General features: G+C 41.7%; 3 protein-coding genes across 6 annotated transcripts in view; 1 reads left to right on the top strand and 2 right to left on the bottom strand.

Moving 5' to 3' along the window:
- Positions 1-315: 315 nt before the first annotated feature.
- On the bottom strand, positions 316-10118 carry ACBD7 (acyl-CoA binding domain containing 7). 2 transcript variants are annotated; one of them, XM_013187047.3, is made up of 4 exons: positions 9962-10118; positions 869-986; positions 696-758; positions 316-608 (listed from the first exon to the last, which is right to left on the bottom strand). In XM_013187047.3, exons 1-4 carry the CDS (start codon positions 9971-9973, stop codon positions 535-537), a joined length of 267 nt encoding a protein of 88 aa, XP_013042501.1. In that variant the 5' UTR covers positions 9974-10118; the 3' UTR covers positions 316-534. The 2 variants fall into 2 exon arrangements, with proteins under 2 accessions (XP_013042501.1, XP_047917821.1); XM_048061864.2 differs by lacking the exon at positions 9962-10118 and adding an exon at positions 9034-9108.
- Positions 10119-11232: 1114 nt separating this feature from the next.
- RPP38 (ribonuclease P/MRP subunit p38) lies at positions 11233-13966 on the top strand. 2 transcript variants are annotated; one of them, XM_048061860.2, is made up of 3 exons: positions 11233-11360; positions 11546-11618; positions 12976-13966. In XM_048061860.2, the coding sequence occupies exon 3, from the start codon at positions 13007-13009 to the stop codon at positions 13859-13861; it is 855 nt and encodes a 284-aa protein (XP_047917817.1). In that variant the 5' UTR covers positions 11233-11360; positions 11546-11618; positions 12976-13006; the 3' UTR covers positions 13862-13966. The 2 variants fall into 2 exon arrangements, with proteins under 2 accessions (XP_047917817.1, XP_047917818.1); XM_048061861.2 differs by having other exon boundaries at positions 11288-11400.
- Positions 13967-14157: 191 nt separating this feature from the next.
- Positions 14158-22545, bottom strand: part of NMT2 (N-myristoyltransferase 2) — a 32186-nt gene continuing 23798 nt past the window's right edge. For both annotated transcript variants that reach the window (XM_066991676.1, XM_048061859.2), the window contains 3 exons: positions 21145-21312; positions 18567-18704; positions 14158-18357 (listed from right to left, as the gene is read on the bottom strand). In XM_066991676.1, coding sequence (XP_066847777.1) covers positions 18337-18357; positions 18567-18704; positions 21145-21312 — 327 coding nt within the window. In that variant the 3' untranslated portion in view covers positions 14158-18336. The remainder of the gene's footprint in view (positions 18358-18566; positions 18705-21144; positions 21313-22545) is intronic.

Genomic DNA, 22545 nt, shown 5'->3' with positions numbered 1-22545 from the left:
CTCCACAGAACTTAACAATTAAGTCATTCTTTCTGTTAAATTGCATTCAGTTATGCCTAAAAGTAAATCTGATCCTCCAGAACATTTTTATTGTAATCATTTAAAAGAAGTTGTTCTGTTACGAAAATAAACATTGTCTTCATGTCTTAAAAGTAAAAACTTTTCATCTTTTCCTTCTTTTCATCTCACACGTGCACAAACACTTCACTGTATTCAATAACATCATTTGCAAAAAGACAGCTGTTGTTTTACTTTTAGTGCCTCTCTGTATGCTACTGTAAAAATGCTAAGCATAATTTAACATTCACAAAAATCCACAATTCTTAAAGAAATATTTATTTAATAGGTTCAAATTTATTTAGAATAAGATGTAGTCCAAAAATACAGTATGTGTGTAAACACCCTTTACCGTGCAATGGTTCACACTTAAAAGAATTTACTGTCAGACTACACAACCAACAGTTATTTTTCTCAGCAGAGTTAGTTCATTAGCTACTGAAGAGTTAGTTAGTAGTGGGAATTACTCTGAGTATTCTAAATCCCATATTTTTCTACCATTGCTTTTGCTTTAGAAATATAAGCATTCATGGCATCCTCCTTTGATATACCTGCAAAGGAAAGTAGGAGTCATTATTGGCTTGTATTTACAGTTCTATTTAAGTGATTATGTGAAGTAAATTTAATTGCTTTGACACCTTTTTTCAGGTTCCATGCCTCCCATTTGGCTTTGCCTTTCAAATCTAGCATTCCTGGGCATTCTGCCAAAATAAATGCATACCTTTATTGATTATCATGCAGGTTTATATAGCATTTGCTTGCTTTCAATGTATGGGTGTAAATTTGCTGTTATATATAGTAACAGGAATACCAATATTAATATCTCCAACAGTAGCCTGTTTGTAGAATCCATACAGCTCCTTCAGTTCTTCATCAGTTGGTCTTGTTTTTAATTTTTTTACATCTTCTGCAGCCCCATCAAAGTCAGCCTGATGCAAGAAAAATAAAGTGTTAGTTTGCCTCTCAAGAGGGGTGCTTGAAACATTAATTTTAACGTGCACAGTAGTTCATTAGATAGGCTCTATTACTCACATGGTTTTAGTGGTAAGTCTACGTATTTTCCCCACGAAAGAAGCTTAATAAAACCGTAAATTATTAGAAAGGGAACTTGGCCTACTTATTCAATAAGATTAGCATAGCTAAAATAAGTAAACCTCTTTTTTCCAACAGTTTTCTATCTAAACACTTGGAACCATTACAGACTGTCTAGTGTCAGAATAGTCACAGATCGTAGTGGGTTTACATGGCAAGGTTTTAGTACCGGAGGGCTGCAGGGGTGGCTTCCCTCAGTACATTTGCAGACAACACCAGGCTGGGGGGAAGTGTCAATCTGCTGGAGGGCAGGAAGGCCCTGCAGAGGGACCTGGACAGGATGGGTCGATGGGCGGAGGCCAATGGGATGAGGTTCAACATGGCTCAGGGCCGGGTCCTGCACTTGGGCCACAACAACCCCACGCAGCACTACAGGCTTGGGGCAGAGTGGCTGGAAAGCCATGCAGAGGAAAAGGATCTGGGGGTGCTGGTTGATGCTCGCCTGGACATGAGCCAGCAGTGTGCCCAGGTGGCCAAGAAGGCCAACGGCATCCTGGCTTGTACCAGAACAGTGCAGCCAGCAGGAGCAGGGAGGTGATCGTCCCCCTGTACTCGGCTCTGGTGAGGCCGCACCTCGAGTGCTGTGTTCACCTTTGGGCCCCTCACTACAAGAAGGACATCGAGGCCCTGGAGCGTGCCCAGAGAAGGGCTACGAAGCTGGTGAAGGGCCTGGAGCACAAGTCCTGTGAGGAGCGGCTGAAGGAACTGGACCCCACGCAGAGCAGGGGCAGAGAGTGACCGTGAAGGAGCAGCAGAGATGAAGCGTCAGGGACTGACCGCAGCCCCCATTGCCCGTTCCCCTGCGCTGCTGGGGGGGAGGAGGTAGAAGAGGGTGAATGGGAGGGTAAGGTGTTTTAGTTCGTGTTTTTAGTTTCTCACTGCTCTAGCTTGTTAGTAATAGGCAATTAATTTCTCTAATCTCCCTACTCTGAGTCTGTTTTGCCTGTCACGATAATTGTTGAGCGCTCTCCCTGTCCTTATCTCAACCCTCGAGCCCTTTTCATCATATTTTTGCCCTCTTTCCCTTTGAGGAGGGGAACTAAGAGAGCAGTTGCTCAAGAGAGCTTGGCTGCCCACCTGAGTAAAACCACCACATAGATTCATGTAAGTAATGTGTGCAATGAAAGTAGTGTGTATGTCTTTCACATTCGTGGTCGGGGCATGAAAACAGTCACTGAACTTTACAGCGCAGCAGTAATCTCCAAATCCTTTTGGCCTCATGGCATTGTGTCGACCCTAATGAAGGAGCTCCCCCGTGGAGCCAGTACCTTTGAGAGGCACTGCACACTTCCTCCTTCATTTCCACCTCTCTGATGAAAGTGCAGGAGCTAACCAGCTGTCAGCACACCCATACCTCATGGAGGCTGGAGCAGTGCTACTGCCAGGACAGCCTTCCACATCCAGCTCTCAAACACCGTAGAGCACAGAGTGAAGCATAAATTTAAGGCTGAAATACTCCTTTCATCTTCTTGTGTCTCATGCTCACATCAACCCAAGGCTATAGCTGCTATTCTATCTATAACCTGAGTCTCAAATTAGACTTTAGCATAGAGTTTGTAGTCTGTTTCATGCCCAGGATATGTCAGACAGCAAGATTTTTGCACAGCAACTACTGAACTGCCAGTTTACTGCCACTACTATAGTGCAGTAAACTACTACATAGTACTGTCACGTGTACTATAGTGTAAAAATGTGCTATATGCTGCTTTCAGTAACTATTGTAGCTTCTGAGTTGGATATGCATTTGCCGAAGCACAGTATATCACTCAGAATGTGCTATTACATATACATTTAATGTGTATAAAAGCAGCCTACAGTACATGTAAAAAATCAGCTCTGTATCCAACAATTGTTTCAAGGTGATTCTGAAGTTTTGTTTAAATACCCAAGACCCTGGTGATATCTCAGCTGACTGTACTATGCTTCTTTAGACTACTTTTTCTTTCTTCTAGTTAGAGGAGAGGTTTTTTTGGTTTTGTTCTAAATAAGAAAACCGATCCTGTATTTGTCTTCTTAATTGATGTTGTTCTGCTTGGCAAATGACTGTGCTGGGTGGAGCAGGTGAAGGAAATAAAGTAAGCATGAGACCTGCACTCATTATAGTATTCTTTATTTTAACAGAGTGAAAGTACAAGACAAGTATTTCTGTTTTAAAATAACTAAAGAAAGAAAAGAATTTAATTAGTGACTGATGCTCAAGCATACTTCCTCAAAGAAAGGCCCCTTCATGGAGTCACAAACTATACATTCATCGATTTAATGGCACATAGCTGGTGGCTGGCTGCTTTACGGCACCAGCAGCAGGTGAAAGAGGTTAAGAACAGGTAGCTGGGGGCACTGATCACAGCGATCTTACACAGAAACCTGGCTGCTATCCTATCACTATTGTTATTATGGAAATTTAGTTTGTCTAGTGAGTAAAGTTCCCGGCCACAATGTTTGGAGAAATTGCTAATTTTTGTAAAACTATCAATTGCTATTTGAAATCAACAAGGAGAAAGCAGAAGTCTTTTAAGAACAACACTGTGAATTTAGATCTTGAGGCCTGCTTACATCTACAGTTTGCCAGTGTGTTTTCTTCCCTCCTTTGGCATAGAGAGAGTTCTTAGCAAGTCAAGGTCTTAAATTTAAAAGAAAAGCAAGAATTCCTTGGCGAAGAAGGTTTTTATGTTTGGAAGGCAATCCTCTGTTAGAACACAACTGCTTTTTTCTCACCTACCCAGCTAGAGACTATAGTGTCACCACTGGTGGCTGTGTCATCATTTTTAAGAACAGAACTTACATTGCTTCTGGGCAGAAGATTAGAGATGAGGGATTATCTATGTGGTACTTAGAACAAGCCTGTCTTGAGCAATCTGTAAACTATATGAAATATATAAACAAGAAAAGGAGGACTAAGGAGAATATCCATCCTTTATTGGGTGTGGGGGTAAGCATGGTGACAAGAGATGAAGAACAGGCTGAGGTACTCAATGCCTTCTTTGCCTCAGTCTTTAGTAGCATGACTAGTTCTCTCTGGATACCCTGCCCTGAGCTGGTAGATAGGGATGGGGAGCAGAATGAAGCCCTCATAAACCAAGAGGAAATGATTGGCGACTTGCTACACCACTTAGAGGTACACAAGTCTATGGGGCCAGATGGGATCCAGCCAAGGGTAATGAAGGAGCTGGTGGAAGTGCGCTCCAAGCCACTTTGCATCATTTATCAGCAGTCCAGGCTATCAGGGAGGTCCCAGTCAACTGGTGGCTAGCAAATGTGACACCCACCTACAAGAAGGGCTGGAAGGCAGAACCGGGGAACTACAGGCCTGCCAGTCTGACCTTGGTGCCAGGGAAGCTCACGGAGCAGATTGAGTGCCATCACGTAGCACCTACAGGATAACCCGGTGATCAGTCCCAGCCAGCACGGGTTCACAAAAGCCAGGTTCTGCCTGACAAATCTGATCTCCTTCTACAAGGTGACCCACTCAGTGGATGAGGGAAAGGCTGTGAATGTTGTCTTCCTTGACTTCAGCGAGGCTTTTGACACAGTTTCCCACAGCATTCTTCTGGAGAGACTGATTGCTCATGGTTTGGATGGGCATACACTTCGCTGGGTAAAAATCTGGTTGGGTGGCCAGGCCCAAAAAATTGTGGTGAATGGAGTGAAATCCAGTTGGAGGCCAGTCACTAGTGATCACCAGGCTGCCCAGGGAAGTACGTGAGTCACTGTCCCTGGGGGTATTCAAAATGGTATGCAACGTGGTGCTTGGGGACACGGTTCAGAGGTAGACTTGGCAGTGCTAGGTTAATGGTTGGAACATTTTAATCTTAGAGGTCTTTTCCAACATAAATGATTCTATGACTGTATGAAAAACAAAACAAAACAAAAAACAAGCCAACAGCTTGCTTGTCATTAGAAATAAGTAATAGCTGGGGACAGAGTTTTGCAAGCTCACTCTCAGAAGTGGTAACGTTGACTTCTTTGTCAAATATTGCTTCAGTGATCAATTCCCTAAGAACAGACAGGAAGATATATTGTTCTTACACGTCCTTTAATGTAAGAACATTAAGTTCTGTCCATTAAGTTGGACTAACGGACTAAACTCACAAAGCCAAAGCTTCCACAGTTTGTTTCCTCCTTTGAATGACTGCATGCAACTAGGTCAGGTGAAGAACAACTTTTCTACAACTTGTCAGTTTAGGAAGAAAGTGAAAAGGCAAAAAAGTCTGCTCAAAATCAGCGAGGCAAATGCAAGAATCCAGTAGGAAACACTATCAGGCCTGGTGCTTTATAGCATCATCCTGACCAGCATATGGTAGCAAGGAGACTTGATTCTCATCGATAAAAGACAGTAACAATTATCTCAGTCCCAGTTGTATTGGGACTTCCATATGTCAGAACAACAGCTACAGACGTGAACAAGGCATAAAAGGTGAGTACAGGCAGATGACAGCAGCTGCATGTGGGAGAAACTAGTCAAGACACAAAAGACGCTCCGTTTGTACACACACAGATTTGTGTGTAGAAACTCTTGTAACTCTTGACTAGGGCTCTTGGGCTTGACTAGTCATGCTTTAGTGATACAGACCGTAACCTTTTGAAGCCTGACAAAGTAGAAATCCCATTGGTGGTACTTTACCACTAGGCTACCTGGTATATGTAAACATATCTTGGCAAGTCTATGGAGGGTCTTGTCTAAAAGTAGCAGTGTAGTGATTTAAATAGAATAATAAGGAAAACGTTTCCCCAAAAGCACGTCAAGCATCATTAAAGCATCTAGTTGTTACCAACTAATTAAAACTAAGGATTTCGTCTGTTCTTTCCCTGCTCATCTTTTATTTATTAATGGGAGAGACCCCGACCACAGGAAAGAAACTTAGGAGGAGAGGACAATTTATAGCAAACATTTCTCGGGAGTGTATAAGGGTTAAGAGGTATACAGGAGCATGCAGGAAGCCCTACGCCTTCACAGTACGTACTGACCTTTTAATAAACGTATCTAACACTGAGAGTTTTCTTCTAACCTGTATATGGTGGCAGTCCGTAGTTTAAAACTGTGTCCTCACTGCCAGACAACATTTTGAAATTGCCTTAAAGTAATAAGCTATTGCTTATTATGCTATGGAGCAAGAGTTGTTATCTTCTGACAGGTCTGAACAACAAATATTTCTGTCAATTTAGCTAAACAAAATAATTTCAGTTTGACTTAATGTTTTAAATTAGCAACAGTGGCATTAATATGGGTGTAGATTCAGTCCTTATCAGTAAGAACTTCAGATATGTATGCTCACGAATGAATGGATGGTTTTACTGTCTTCATGGTGGTGAAATATCGCAATGTATAGATCACGAGAAACAGTTTTAGTACTTGACACAAAGTGCAAGTTAATTTCTGTTCTTCTAAAACCCCTTTAGATAGCTGACATTAAAAGGAAATAGTTAAATATAAAAACATTTTATGAATGTAATTGAATAAGAATGAAAAATCTTTCTATCCTAGGTCAAATCATTAAATGACAAATTTTTAACATCTTTTATCAGCCAGCCAAGTTTTAACTACGTAAACAATGGAACAATCTGATCCTTAAGGAATTCTTGGTGTAAAATCTTTGTAACCATGTCTGTACTGCCACGGTTGCAATAGATGTGGCTACAGACCAGTATTTTAGATTATTTACTTTCCCTTTTAAATGCTGGATCTGGTGAACAGCAGTTAAATAAAGAGCAGCACAAAGAAACTCCCACTCTGTAAGCTTTGACACTGGAATTTCATTGCACTTGAGAAAGCCTACAGCACCAGCTGCAATGGTACTTGCCCTAGGATAAGTCGTTACGTCAACAGGAAAATTCTCTATCTACTACATCTACTTGTTCTTGATGCCATAGAAGAAAAATCCATACATACAAACAAGAACATACTACTCTCAAATTTCATTACAGAAATTGATTCTTTTTCCAGAAATGACAGCTTTGATAGTTTCCAGCTTCAGTGCAAACAAAACCATTTTGATTCATGCATCATTCAAACAATTGCTTATCCTAGAGGTTCAAAAGAAACAGATCTTTGGCCATAAAAGAAAAGAAGGAAACATTGCTTTAGTTGTTAATTATAGTCCATAGTTCACATGTGCTTTTTGTAAGCAATACAATAAAGACCTCCCTATGAGGAATTCCTAATATTTGTAATATTAACACTTTCTTTCTTGCAAACTTTATTTTTCTTCGTTTGCAATATTTTTTTTCTTGTTCTCCTTTTGTAGTGTCACTGCACTGGGATTTCCTACAGCCACCAGAAACGCTCCAGCAAGTTCTGACATTAAGCACATTCTTATTTTTTCACCAAAGAAAAATGGGTCTGTAGTCTAACTGTGGAGAAACACACGTCTGCCTATGACTGACAGAAATACTTTCAATAGGCATGTATTATGGAGATGTTCTCGGCAAGGGAAAACAAAATCATTACTGCAACCTATGTATCACTGAATTAAGGAAGAAACTGGAACTGTGCATCTTTGGCACATCTAGAAACAAAGTATTTCTCTCACATTGTTGGTATGGATGCATAAAAAGGACCTACGTTTACTTAGGAAAACATATTTGATGGCCCACCACCTTTAAGATTGCTTTTCTAGATAAAAGTTTCTTAAACACGAGGGAATGGCACAAAGCTGTGCCAGGGGAGGTTCAGACTAGATAAAAGAAAAAATTTCTTCACCATGAGGATGGTCAAACATTGGAAGAGACTTCCTAGCAAAATCGTTGATGCCCTATGCCTGTCAGCATTCAAGAGACATTTGGACAGTGCCCTCAAAAAATACACTTCGACTTCTTGCCCTGAAGCGATTGGGCAATTGGACTCGATGATCTTTGTAGTCTCTTCCAACTGAACTATTCTGTTCCATTCTGTACTAAAACAAGTGTTTCATTCTTCACAACAACACCAGTAGATGCGATGTACTTTACTACATGTATCAGTGACTCTCACACCATCACAGACATCTCCTCATACTATCCATACACGTACAAACAAAAGCAGCATTCACACTCTGTTAGCACTGAGATGAAGAAGTGGTATCAATATTAAAACACAACTGAGCTGCCGTAATTAACTGAAGACGAAATAAGTTTTATCTGCATCTTCATACTGTGGCCACCACTGTGCTCGAGCCCCTGTCAGGACGGAGATACAGGGACTACTCAATCAGCGGAAACCTTCCAAATGCCTGGAATCATTTTCTGATCTGAACTTCACAAGAATGAACTAGAAGCATACTAGACTTGTACAGACAAAAGATAACCGAAAAAATAATTTGAGAAAGGCAGCCACTAAGTCAATAAGCTTATCTTTATATACTTTTATTCTATCTGGATATATAGTAAACATCACAAGCCACTGTTTCAAAAATATGCAAATGCATACCTTAAGCAGCAAGAAATGCACAGAAATGAAATTTAAATGTTTAATGTTTTTTTCTTCATCTCCCTCAATCCAATCATTGTGCACAGACTCACAGACTTTTGCTTAGGATTTGATTGCTTATACAACATGCTTAGGAACAGCCTATAATTTCCTTTAATCGTGTGATGATAAAATTCCCCTTTAACTCCTCAAATTAAAAGCAGAAGTGCATATATATTTATATAGATATATATGCAGACATAAACATACACACATGCATCAAAGATAAATGCATGACTTATCTGACTACTATCACAGACTTCCTTTGTGCAAAGAAAAAATTAATTCATTTTCAGCAGAATATTTTAGCAGATTGCAAAACTTGGAGATCTCTTTAAATATAGTTATTTTATAGGGTGAATTCAAGGCAGAAGAAAACAAACTACAATTTCAATGATCACTAAACAAAGATGGTGTTATGTTTGGGATTTGGCAGCTCTTACCCATTTAAGCAGGATTCTACTTCTTAGCTGTAAAGCAACACAATGAAACCTCTGTGCCATTCCACATAATTGCAGCTCAGGAGAAAATTGCTGAGCTACTGACAATACACTCCCTGCATCTAGGTCAGAGCGTTGTGTTGCTCACTCTTTGCAACACACACACACACACACAAAACCAAGCTGAGACGGACCTTATAATGAGAGCAGGATAAAAAGGGCTTGCAAGTCTTAAAGTGAAAGGGATAACAGAAAGCCTAATAAGAAATTACAGCCTAATCCATCAGGGCATGGGCAAGACAAGGAAAGTATTCACACTTCGCTACAATGGTACAATGATAAAAGCCAGCAATGAAAATAATTTCCTCAGGAACTATTTAAATGTAGCCAGAGAAAAAGCAGAAGGAAGAAGCTTTCCTACCAAAATGCATCTCAAAATGTACCACTCCAAAGATGTACACACCCAGAAAAAATGCATACTCTCTTAAATTATTCATGTTTCCCAAATGCACATAAACCACTGATTCAGTGTTAGAAGTTTCCCTTTTTCTTCTATAGCTCTAAGTAAGTAGCTAGCTCCTAAAAATTAAATACATACCTACCTCTCAGTGCGCAGCCCAGTCCCAGCAAACTCAGATGTGCACACAAAGAAAACAATTCACACACACTAAGAGTATTTGTGTCTCCTACCTCCGCAAAATTACACGAGCCAGGAACATTTCAAAATAAGCTGCCTGTGTCTCAACCTCCAGTTGCAAAAAGCAATGCGCTATTTAACCTTCAGAAGCTTATGTGCTGCAAGGTAACCTTGATTTTGCAGTAGCAGTCCTTATGGTAAAGAAACACGTCTGTCTCTGACAAGGCGTTGCACAGACAGACGGCGCATTCCTCTTGCTCCTCTTCTGTCTGGCTGCGACGCAGAATCGCTTACCTGGAGAGTCATGATGCTGTGGGGATGCCCAGGGACCAGCCTCGCTCCTTCTCCTGCGGGGACGCAGAGCTTCTGCCTCCCAGCTCTGCAGAAGCGCCCCGCAGGGTGGCGGGGGCCGCACGTGATGGGGCCGGGCACCGAGTGGCCTCCTCTGGGGGCCGTGCCGGGTGAGCTGGCCTGCCATCAGGGCTGGTGAAGGGATATTGGCTCGATTTGCTGCGTGCTGAGCCCACCGGGGTGCCCACGCTCGTCTCCTTGGGAAGGCTGAGCTCGCTCCTGTACCCCGGAGGGTTAGGCCGCCAGGCCGAGAGCAGAGATGCAGCAGGGTTTCCAAGGCGTTTGTTTGAAAAAGGGATTTCCTCGGGGTGAATGAATGCGAGCCTGATCTGAATCGCCACCAGCACCGTCACCGTGTCACCGTTAGCATCCTCTCCTCCACAGCCCTACCTGGTGATGGGCCCTGTGGGGACCTTGTGCCCACCACGATGGGGCTGCATCCTGCAGAAAGCCCCAAAGGCATGAGGGGCACCCCTGGGAGCACCTCCAGAGCACTGGGTTTTCTTTGTTCTGCTAAATACAGAAGGAACAACAAACATTAAATGAACTAGCCTACAACTGTACCTATTAAAGGAAAAAATCTGGCCCCACTTACCTATTATATCAATTTGCTAATTCTTTATGCTCATGCCTCTGTACGTTTGTATTCATCATTCCTCAGGTGTGGTTTCAATCACAACACCATACACTTCAGCTTTTTTAATCCATCAGCTTCCATAAGCTCACGTAAAAGGGGTGCTTCCTCTCAAATCAGGCCTGGGATAAATTAAGCCGAGGCTTGCAGAGAAAACAAAACTACTAAATCTCAGTAAGAGGAGAGGAAGGAAAACACAAGGAAAACAACTCCCTGACCTCCAGCCTCGGCGAGGCACAGAGGCTGCCATTTAGTGAGCGCTGCGTGCCGGGACACACGTGGGGACAGAAGGAGCTTCTGGGACACCAGTTAATGGTTCATGGCACTGCGGAGAGCCTCCAGCTTTGTTTTTACCCCTCATCTCCTCACCAGTGTTAGAATACGGTACATGCACCCAACGCTTCATGTACTAGAAGCGGTGAGAGATGCGGTGAAGTCACTACGAAATTCTCCCTAATTCGCCGCGATTTCGTCACCTCGCACACGACACAGCCTATCTATTGCTACCCACTAAAAACACGCTGCAAGAAACGTACAGCGGCCCTGGAACCACCAAACGCCAGCTCCAAGCACTGAAAGCCCGCGGAGGGCAGCACTGCGGCACCGCCCCGCGGCGCCGCCTCTCGCTGCCGGCCCCGCCGCCCACCCCGGGGCGGGACGAGCCGGGCCGGGAGCCGGCGCCGTGCTGGGGCCGAGCGGGGCCGGGAGGTGCGGGCTGGGACCGGGACCGGACCGGGGCCTTGTGGCGGTGGGGCTCGGGCACGGCTCCGGGGCTGAGGGGAGGGCGGCGGGGTTGAGGGGAGGGCGGCCCCGCTCTCGGCCCCCTCGCGTTGCGCCCCGGCAGGCCCGCGCGGTAACCCGCGTTTGTTCCCCTGCTTTTCTTTTCACCACAGGAGCCGGAGGAAGGCTTTCGCCGAGCGATCGGGGAGCGGCTGTGTGGAAACGTGGGGTTTTTTTCGGCCGGAGGTAGGTGGAGGAAGGCCTCGCTTTGCCCGTCCCCGCTGCAGGAAGCGAGGGGCCCTGAACCTGGCACCGCGTGGAAGGAGCTGGCTTCCCCTTCTTCTCGTCGCTTTAATTCCTGTCCCTACGTACTCGTTATCCTCAGTAGCGTCCATTTTGAAAAGAAAAATGCAGTCTTGCAACAGAAAAATGCAGTCTTTCAGCTGTGAAATCTGCCATGTTTTTTCCTTCCCATATACAAGTCTAGTGCTGCCTTTACTTGATATCCACTGTAGGCCATCGGAGTCATCACTGAAAGTCCTTAAAAGCAATAATAGCGATTTTTATTTGTTACTTCACCATTATGAGTTTCGTTTTCCCTCTGCCACATACACAAAACGTGTAAGATCCTTTAGTTGTTTAAGCTTACTAGCAGTACATAGAGAATTGATGTGACTGACGAGATGGTATTTTGTAAATATCTAAAGGTCGACACTCAAGCAACGTATTTCTGCTTGGGTAAAGAGGATACCTAAGGACACAGTCATGTCTTGTTTCTCCTGAGTTCTCTTACTGTGTAAGTTGGGTTGTACAACAGCAAAGGCCTACTAGTTTGGCAAGGAGATGATGAACAGTAACCCAAGCATGAGTTTGGGGACTTCAGGAGTTAACAGGGCCTGTAATCAGACCTGCTGTCATGTCTTCACTGTTCATCTGGACTAGGTAGATCAGAGCTAGAACAACTATCCTTCTTTGCCTCAGTTTGATTTTTCACACCCCTAAAGGCATGGTCTAGGTGACATACGAGTGAAAGACCCCTTCTGAACTCCCTGGAGGCCTGCAGAGGATTGCCTCCCTTTACTTAAAGCGTAATTAAAAGACTGCAGCCTTCTATCATACCTCTTAAATGCAGACAGATGTAAGATTAAAGAATAAAAAGGCAAATTAAAGTTTAAAAAATGCTAAATTAATTCAAGAATTTGGAGCTTGTTTCATGTTGTGATTCTGCAGATTTTTTTCACATCATAATAGCTCTAAAATGCAGTTGTGCAACAGGAAACGTGATCCTTCAACTTATGGATGTTTTTATTCTGTGGAACCTCTAGCTGCTTTCATTCAGGTTCAGCTTCAGAAGGGTTTCTTGTCACTGGTGTTGCCTTGCTGTAGAGCCTGCTCTTTAAAGAGAAAAAAGGAGTAACCTGTGCCTTGTGGAAGATTTGTTAAGGATTAGCACTGAGCTAGCATGAAGAAGGTGACAGTTGCCAATACCATTTTGAGATGTGATGTTTCTCATCTGCATTCCCAAGAGAAGCCTCTGGTAATGAAGTCCCCAGCAAACAGCACGATATTTAAACTACTGTTTACCTTTTTCTTCCCTTCACAGCTAGGGTGGCAAAACACGAAAGAACCCCAGGATGCCTGTAATTCAGCAAGGGACGGCATCGCTTCGTAAAGCAAAGAAAACCACTGTAAAAACGTGTCTAGATAACCCCTTTGATATTCAGTGGAAAACCATAGATGGAGATAGCATGCATTTTATATTACAGACTTTAGAAGAAAGGATTAAACAGATTGGACTTAAAAAGGTAGAGGCTCCAAGGAAGAAAAAGCGTTCCAGTACAAAAAAACAAACGGAAAGAAAGTGTGATGCAAAGTGTGATGCTAGCAGCGAGCTCCCTACAGAAGAGGAAACAGAAGGCAATCGACAAGCACCAGGATGGACTGACATAAGTATCAGAAGACAACTTGCGATTGGAGTTAATGAAGTTACAAAAGCATTGGAAAAAAATGAACTACTACTTCTGCTGGTTTGCAAATCTGCAAAGCCTGCCATGATCACATCGCATCTTATCCAGCTGAGCGCAAGTCAAGACACACCGGCAGGCCAGCTTCCCCGACTCAGTGAAACAATTGCACCACTTCTTGGCTTAACATCCGTTTTAGCACTAGGCTTTAAAAGGCAGTCTGATAAATTTACTGATGTAATAGAAGCAATAATTCCAAAGATACCAGCTTTGGAAGTGCCATGGTTTCAGTATAGGAGTGAAGGATCCGCAGCAAATGCAGATTCTTCAGAAATTCATGAACCTGAGCAGCTTGCAGAGACAGTGGAGGATGAGCACACAAGCCAGAAGCGGAAGCGTACAGAAAGCAATCAGCTCGATCTTTCAAATGTGATTTTACAGCCTTTGAAAATCAAGAAAGTTGTTCCAAATCCAAATAAGATGAAGAAACCACCTCGCAAAAAGAAAAAAGCCTTTTCAGCATAAATGACTTCAGTTCAGTTCTTCCAATTAAAGCGATTCGGCAAACTCATCTGTGTTGCATTCACACGAGGTTCTCTCTGCTTTAATAAATAATACTGTTCAAACTTACGAGTCTCTATCTGGGCATAAATATTTAATTTGCAGTTGGAGATCACAGAGTTAAATTGGTAATGGATATCCTGAAGTAATAAGCACAGCTTTGGAATTAATGTAAAGCATTAAGCAAGCTTTGTATTTTTGTACAGATGAACATGCCTCAGATAAAACTGATTCAAATTAAGCGTAATTACTCAAAAAAATTGATAACAAAATTGAAAGTTTATTTAAACAAAGGTCCATGCCAGTATAACTCTTAAAGCTGGTTCAATGCTTGTTTCAAGTAAATAGCTGTAACAGCACAGGCAGACTTCCCTTTTGAACTTTCATCCTTTCCTCTGCTGAACAAGAATCTTGGTTTGGTCAAGCATGTATGCAGGCTTGGATTCCAGCTCTACCTGGTGGCCAATATGCTGAAGGAAAAGTGTTATTTTCATACCGAGAACAAAACAAAATTACTACTGCATTTGGAAAAAAAAACCCACACTTCTGTATGTAAACTATTAACACACATATCCTGTGAGAAAATGCAAACTAAACTCAGTTTCTACATGGAGTCTAAAGTTATTCCCCAGGAAGTTCAGCCATGGGCTGTTGTATGTAAAGTAGCAGATGACAGCTAGAGTCGCTACACAAGACTAAAGGCTTTGGAGTTTCCTTTTACTGCGGTCTATGAACAGTTTCCTAATGAGACAGTTGTTCTGTAGGAAGGAAAGGAAATAGTGCTGCAAGCTGCAATCAAAATCAACAGTGCAGGAGTTTATTTGGCACTCTGTGTTATAAGCAAAAGTGAATTCTATGGTATTGTAAAAGAGCAAAATAGCTTAATTGTTTTACCTTGTTTCGCAAAGATGGGTTTTCCATGTTGCGGTTTTCAGAGCTCTGAAAGTCTAGCCTTCCAGTGCTATCAGCTAGCTCATCTGTAGTTTGGATTTAGATAGAAGTGTCTTAAGTTCATGATGCTATGAAGGGAGGCAGTAGCAACGATTCCAGACATTCAGTGCTAGAAACTTGCCCTCCCTTGCTGAGGGCGGCAAGGAAAGAGGTGATTTTATTTTGCCTTGCTTCATAGTCCTTCACAGAGGTCATTTGCTTTGGCTTTTTAGATGCATAACATTTTGAAAGCATGCTAGAACCTAGTGTAATTAATTGCCATGCTAGCTAATTGTAATATTTAGCTCTTCATCTTTAAAAAGAGCACAAGGATTAGCTTTGGTAAAGAACATAAGCACAGCAGTCATCTTTCAAGCACCTTGCTGCCTGCCCAGCTCTATAGCTCTCCCAAGGGATTTGTGTCCCCTCTGCAGATGCAAAGTTTCCAAAGAAAAGAGATTACATAGGATGTTTGAAAAGAGTTGTGGGAAAGATGGTAGTGAGCCTTTAAAATGCCTTCAAATCTGCCAATTTTTGTGAAACCATCTGTTAGTTTTTGAAGTCTTACGTGGTAGCTGTTCAAAGCCTAACGCGCATGCAGGTTCAACATCTGAAACAGCACAAGAGCCTCTGTCAGAGCTGCTGACAGTAGCACCCACACCAATGCCCTTTACTTAAGGCCCTGCTTAGGAAGCGAGGGCGGGCAGCCACAACTTCCACCTCCAGGTTAACTGTCTGACTGTGTGGGTGCAGGCTGGGACACCTCCGAGACTCACAAAGCACTTGAGTTAAAAGAGCATGTTCAGCCAAAAGATTGAAGCACTCGGCAGGGACAGAAGAGACTGTTTTGGATTAAACGGCCATTAAGTAAGAGGACTCCCCAGGAACTGCCCCAACTTAGGCTCAGATGTGCCTTCATCCCTTGTCCTCTCTGGCCCTGTAACTTTTCAGTCAGCTGCAGCGCTGCAAAGCTTCAACAGGAGCACGACTCCTCCCTTCCCTGCAGTTAACATCCAGCTAGTCAGAAAAAGACAAATTTGCACGCCTCAAATTCATTGTTTTTTCCCCAGAATATGGCCCAAGCAAAGAATAGCCACACTCCTTGCTTCACGTGCAGTCACCCCAAGATCTGGGCAGCGAGCCAGGCTGCAAGAAAATCAGGCTCAGTTCTGCCTTCTGCCCAGGTGCATTTGGTCCTGCCATGGCCTAACCGCTTGTGATTTCAGAAAAGAGAAAAGAAAAAAACACTGCCTACCATTTCTTCTACCTGTACTTCTGAGGGAAGGCAGAGAAAATGAGCACGTCATTCACCTAGCACCCAAGGCCAGAGCAGGGGGAGCTGGGCTGTGACCGCTGCTGGGCACCAAGTACCTCAGCCACAGGGCAGAGCCACGCAGTCGCTCCTCGCGCTAGCGGCTGAGGGAGGATTGCCGAGGCTCTGCCCTTGGAAGCGAGGAGGCAGCAAACACCAAGGCCTGCTGTCAGCCTCCTCCGTGCCCCAGCGTGCTCCGACGTGAATTCCTGTCAGGCACGGCCACTTCCCGCCTTCTGGGAGATAAGAACTCAAGTCTTGGATGGAGCTGGGATTAAATCCCTGTTGTTGCCTCAGGTATCTATCCCATCGGTTACATTTTCAGGCACTTAGTTCTGCTCAGGCCTCACAAAGGGTGTCAAAGCTCCATCTACACAGTCTCTTGTGACTGCTGCTACCAGACAGGTGTTAGAGTGGGCAGAGTTGTAGAGCCCGACTTCATTGCCAGAAGCCTGTAGATCCCCTTTAAAGCCCTTGTTTTCCCCAGGCCCCTAGCACGCCTGGAGGGCGGACAAACACCTTCAGTCCCTTCCTTTGCGTGAAGGAAGTCGCATGCTTTAAGCACAGAGCTATAATGCAATAAGCCAAACTATTTATCGCTGTCTCTAGGGCAGAATCCCCTCACTGCTCAACAAGAAACCAAACCACAAACAATTGACACACAGGAAATGGAAGGGGAGAAAGAAAACCCCCAGTGCTACAAGGAGTGGGTAGGGCTAGCAGTTACGAAGAACAGACAAATTCATCTTCATCTAAATTGATGTTTTCAGGTACAGAATTCAACTTCCAGCAAAACCTGCTGTCAGCGTTACAGGCATGTTTAAAAGGAAAGCTTAGACATTTGCATTTCATGAGATATTCAAGTCACATTCAAATATGCTCACAGCACAGAGGCTTCACTACCACGATTTGGCACTTTCAGCTAGAACAGCTTCTTACTGCAGATTTTGTCGGTGCTCACGTTACTGCAGCACCCGCAAACTGAAAGAACTGCTATCATATCTATGATATCTATGATGCTACGCTGGAAGGCATATAAAGTGCTTCAGAAGCCATTCTGGTTGCCGAGCATTCGGGAGGGAGTTAAAACAGCTTACCCAACAACAAAGATCAGCCCTCTTACATTTCAGGAAGCGCAGTGCGCAGGCTTCCAAGGACTGAGGGTAGAGCATTTCTCTTCCGCCTACCAGCCACATACATAGCGAAAGTTCTTGTTCCAAAGTCAGGATAAAAACACTACCAGGAACAATTTAGGAATACGTATTTACACAAGATACTTTTCATCAGAATTACAGACTTCATAGGAAATCAAAGTAGACAAAGGAATATGTGCAATTTTGCAGAAGCATCAAAAACATTCAAACTATAAATATCCTGATAGCACTACTAAAATTCTTAGTTTTACACACAGGCTGATGTTACTCTACTGAGGAAAAACTAAGGTTTTGTGCCACAACTGTAAATCAAGTACAGTAATGTGTTAACATTCCAGCAACATAGATAACACCTGCACTGAACAGTGCGATACTGTTAAATCAATCCACTGATCTATTGAAGATCAAAGTACAAATCTGTATTTTTATTGATTTGGCAGCGTTGCTTATGGAGAAACAAATGCACTAGTTAAACCAGTACATTGTCATACTGCTCCAGTTACAAAAAACATCCAGGACTTTCATAGAGCTACAAACGTATCATAACTTCATGATTTTTCCCCAAATGATGATATCCATGTGAAGTAAATATAGCAAAGATACTCAAGTTTGTATCCTTCATTCTGTTACACTGACAAACATACACCACCACTTAATAAATAGAAATGCAGCAGTTCATCCACATAATAGCAAATATTTTTGTACCCTAATCCACCACTGAAGTTCAGTTTGTACAAAACAGTCTTTTCTACAGAGTGGAAAAAAAATACCTTCTTCTCATCAAGGTGCAAGCTAAGCTTTGAAACTTAAATGAATGTGCTTTTATTCTTTTCATGGACAATAAAAAGAGTTTCAAGGACCTTCTGATTTATCTGAAAATGCATAAATTTGGTCACATGTGGATTTCTTCATTGCTCAGGTTTAATGGACTATTCAGTATCACTGACGTTGTGCTTTTACTCCTCTTGAACAATATCATTCCAAGAGTTATGGAGATCAAATTAACGCAAATGATGACCTCAGAGTTCTAGAAACACGTGTCCTCATTGTAATACAAGACCAACCTAAAGGAAGAAGAAAAATGTAGTTTTTTAGTTCAAGTAGAGCAGTACATCTAAACATTATTTTCTGGTTTTCTGCACCTGAATCATGGATCTTAAACGGATCTTAAAAAATTCCTCCCATTTTGGGCAGGATAGATTAAAGCATTATTATACCTAACAAAGTTCAGAATTTTTTATTTATTTATTTTTTTCTTTAAAGAGTCCCTTACCTTTTCAGATTCCATGCCAGGACACCTCCAGTTGTACAAATAATACTGCAAATTTCCATCTCCAATCCCAAACTTGAGTTTTTCCAGGAATGTTTTGTTTTCCATTAAGTCTAGTGCATTGAACACATCAAATCCTTTCTGGCAATAGCAAAACATTTTTAAAATTTTACTTTTGAAGTTTCAAATGGCACACAAATAATACTTTCCACAGTGGCATAATGATATCCAAGGGACTAATCTAATTAAGTGGAAAAGAAAAAAGATATGGGAACAAATCTTTCCATTTAATTAGATATGCATACAAAGAAATTTTCCCAAGGTAAAAGGTCTGAAGAGTCCCTCAAACACCCCCCTTTATTTTATCTTTATGGACATGCATTTTTACACCCTGTCACACACAGGGCTTTGACACACATGGCCTATATTCCAGATGAGGCTGCATAAGTACAGTTTATGGTGGCTTTCAGTCATTTGTACTTGTTATTGATAAACATTTTTGTACCTTAATCCTTTTCTGAAATGGTATTTCCTTTAGAACTCAAACCTGACACGTCACGCTCCCTCCCTTATTCATGCACTCTGCCAACTTCTCTTCTTCTACCTCCCAAATTCACTATTCTGAAAGAGCCAATTTGCTCTTCTTTGCATGCAGCCACATTGCTGACTTAGTTGTAGCACAGCGTATTGTGCTGCAACACAAACATATCAAACCCCAACTCGCTCTGAACTCTTAACAAGCAACTTAAAAATAAGGCCAGTTAAGCCATCACAGTGACAGCCATCATGTATGAACAGCTGAATTTGCCTGGGGGCCTGGATATAACGGTCCATTCACTTGCAATTGTTAACTGCAAGGCAGTCTGACCTAGGAACTTGGAGTCTTAACAGCATGAAAGCAGAGCACCAGCAGGACTTTCTACATTCTAACACAAAAAATAATTTTACAAAACTGTTACAAAACAGTAATGCTTAGTTACTTAAGCACGAGAACATTCTTTGCTCTGTATAAAAATTAGACTTTTTTTTTTTCAATAAGCACCCTGTGTTACAAAAAAGGGGGTTTTCATCAGTTTAGGATTATTTAGAAGTCACAAAACATAAACAGTGAATTTAGTAAGGTTCCTTACACAAAGATCATTCTGTGCACTGATGAAGCTATGCTAAGTTAAATGGGCTGTGAAAAACATGCAGAAACAAGACAAGGTGGCAAGGATCTGACAGTTGGCATCTAAAGAAGCAAATTTTTTTTAATAGTCCACGTTAGCCATTGACAGTAGCAGAAATCTCAGTAGAGAAGAAGAGAAGCAGGGGAGAACACAGACACACTGTATGTACAGACACACTGATGAAGCTTTGCAATTAAGCACTGAAAATTCAAAAAAATGTTAAATTTTGCTGACGTAGCTTTAACTCACTATCTGAACATCAACATGTTAGGCTCAGGTTACTCTTTTCTGGGAGGTGTAAGAAGTTGCTGTTCAAAGGTACTTGCTGCACCCCTCTGCCAGGCCAGTAGAGCACTCAAAAGTGAACCGTCCTACACCTCGAAACAGCGTCAGCTTTGACCACAAAATAGGGTTTGGAGGGGATCATCGTAACATTCTCTCCATGCAGTATACATGGGGCATAAGTGCACAGCTCCAAATTTGGGATTTCACTTTAGAGCTCAGGCATTTTGCCCAATAATTACTAAGATTTTACACGACTTAGTTCTAAGCTAGCTTTATATACTGTAATAAGAAAATAAAAAAACTCAACATTCAACTGACATGCAACTTGAAAACAATTTACTGAGTTGAATTTCTATCCTCAGAATACACTCTTTGCATATAACAGTGTAGAATGGTTTGTGGTAGGTTAACCCCAGCCAAAAGCCAAACGCCCACCCAGCACCTTGCTCACCCCTCTCCTGTGGGATGGGGAGGAAGTGCTGGGACGTGCAACACCTGCACAGCCCTGAACCACAGACTACATTGCCATGGTGTCTGTACCACACCCCCATGAAAGCCTGATGATTACGGCCTGAGCATTAGCTTCTAGTCAGACAGCACTAAACCCTTACAATTCCTACGTAAGGACTCTTATAGTCTCTTCCCTTCCATTTAACTAAGTCACGTCTCCGTGTTATTCCACACACAAAGCAGTGCTTAAAAATTAAAACACGATGTTGTCTATGTAACTTTACAGCCAGCAGTTAGTAACAAGACAGATTATTTAATGGTTTTAATAGAACTTATTAACTCAAAGGGAAAATATTTTAGTGATACTTTCCATTCTTCTGATACTGAGTGAATATGGTTGCCAGTGTGCTGTTGGATATATAAACAGTTCAAGCGATTACAAATGTTTTAATCTTCACGCACTTGTCATTCACTAACATCACTCAAAGTAAAGAGGAAAACCAAACACAGCGTCTTATATTTCAATATATATTGTATGTAAGTCTCATCAAATACACTCTGCTGTAGACAGTAAAACAAAACAGAATGCAATGCAATGTATAAATTACTGTTAGTTCTTACCTTGCCATTACTTCTTTCATGAAAGTATTCTTAGAAGTAGAAGAAAAAATACTTACCAACTTAGCTATTATGAGTGCATCATTCATTAAGTCCAAGAGGGGGGTCTCTGTATGAATATTGTAAAAGGAATAGGCAGCTTTCAGGCTTTTATGAACAGGATGGTGCATCACTGTTGAAGGTAATGTGTAGAAACTCAGGAAGTCTGTTAAAATACCATTTGAGCCCTACGAAAAAAAAAGTCAATTAATAAATAACCACTCAGTTATTGGTTAGGCTACCAGAGAGGTTCTAGAGAAAGTAAGTAATAAATGCAACACAGTTTTGCACACCATAACTATTACAGAATAACAGGTAATCTTGGCTAAGAATTGAAGAAACTGCATTCGTGACAAGGATGTATGTATATGTCAAAGTGAGACTGAAGCCTGAAGTGGTCAATTCAGAAAAGGAAACAAATATTTAGATTTTTCTGGTCTATTACACTAATAGCATTTTGACAACCAATTGTCAAAGAATTTAAGTTTGTTTCCCAAGCTTATCCTGCTATAAACAAAGGTAACAAAGCATACTTCAAAAAAAAAAAAAAGAAAAATTCTTCCAACTGAACATGTTTTAAAAACATTTTTTTTCACCTGACAAAGTTCACATTGAGCATTCATTCTCTCAACTTTCTAAAAATAGAAAAAAATTACTCTGCTTGTATACAAAGCGTATTTAGATCAGCTCTGGTGATTATTAATCAACAAACCCAATCCATTTGCCAGACAATGGTACTAAATAACACTGAAATTCTAATAAAACCAGTAGTCATCAAAAATGGTACTTACACAAAAATCTACAGAAACTTTCCTAAGGGAAGAAGTTATCACATTGGTTATGGCTGACATGCTGAGCACAAAACAGCTACCCAGATTTTCACTCTTCCCATTCTGATTTGGTCTCATGATCCCTCCAAGAAGACAAGGCAACACAAATACTTTTTTTCCTTGTTCTTGTGCTCACTCTTTTGAGCCCAATGAAGGGCCTCAGATGATAAGTTGATAGTACTTATACAGTAAAAAGTAAAAGAACTGAACACATCACATGCAAAAAAGCAACTGTCTTGGAGTAGGTGTAGGTTCTATAGTAGAGATGAACTAACAACAAGTAAAAAAAAATTACTAAGTCACTCACTAAATTCACTAAGGACGAAAATATTAAATGCAGGAATTGGGTCTAATAATATAAGGTGATGTGTGAAATCAAAATTTTGAACTTCTTGCAAAACATATGTTTTAGCTCTGCACACTACAAAAAAGATTTAAAAAATTGACAGTAATTTCTCCAAGTCACATAAATGTTAAAAGGTTTTAAGCGCTAACAAACCTACATGTGGTAGAGCAAAAATTAGCCTGAGACTATGTAAAACTAACAAGTAGACGCTGTCCTATTCAGTTAAAATGGTGCTGTCAAAATGA

The sequence above is a fragment of the Anser cygnoides genome, chromosome 2, assembly GCF_040182565.1.
Source record: "Anser cygnoides isolate HZ-2024a breed goose chromosome 2, Taihu_goose_T2T_genome, whole genome shotgun sequence".
In the NCBI taxonomy this organism is placed as follows: domain Eukaryota; kingdom Metazoa; phylum Chordata; class Aves; order Anseriformes; family Anatidae; genus Anser; species Anser cygnoides.
This window is presented reverse-complemented; position numbering and strand designations above follow the sequence as displayed.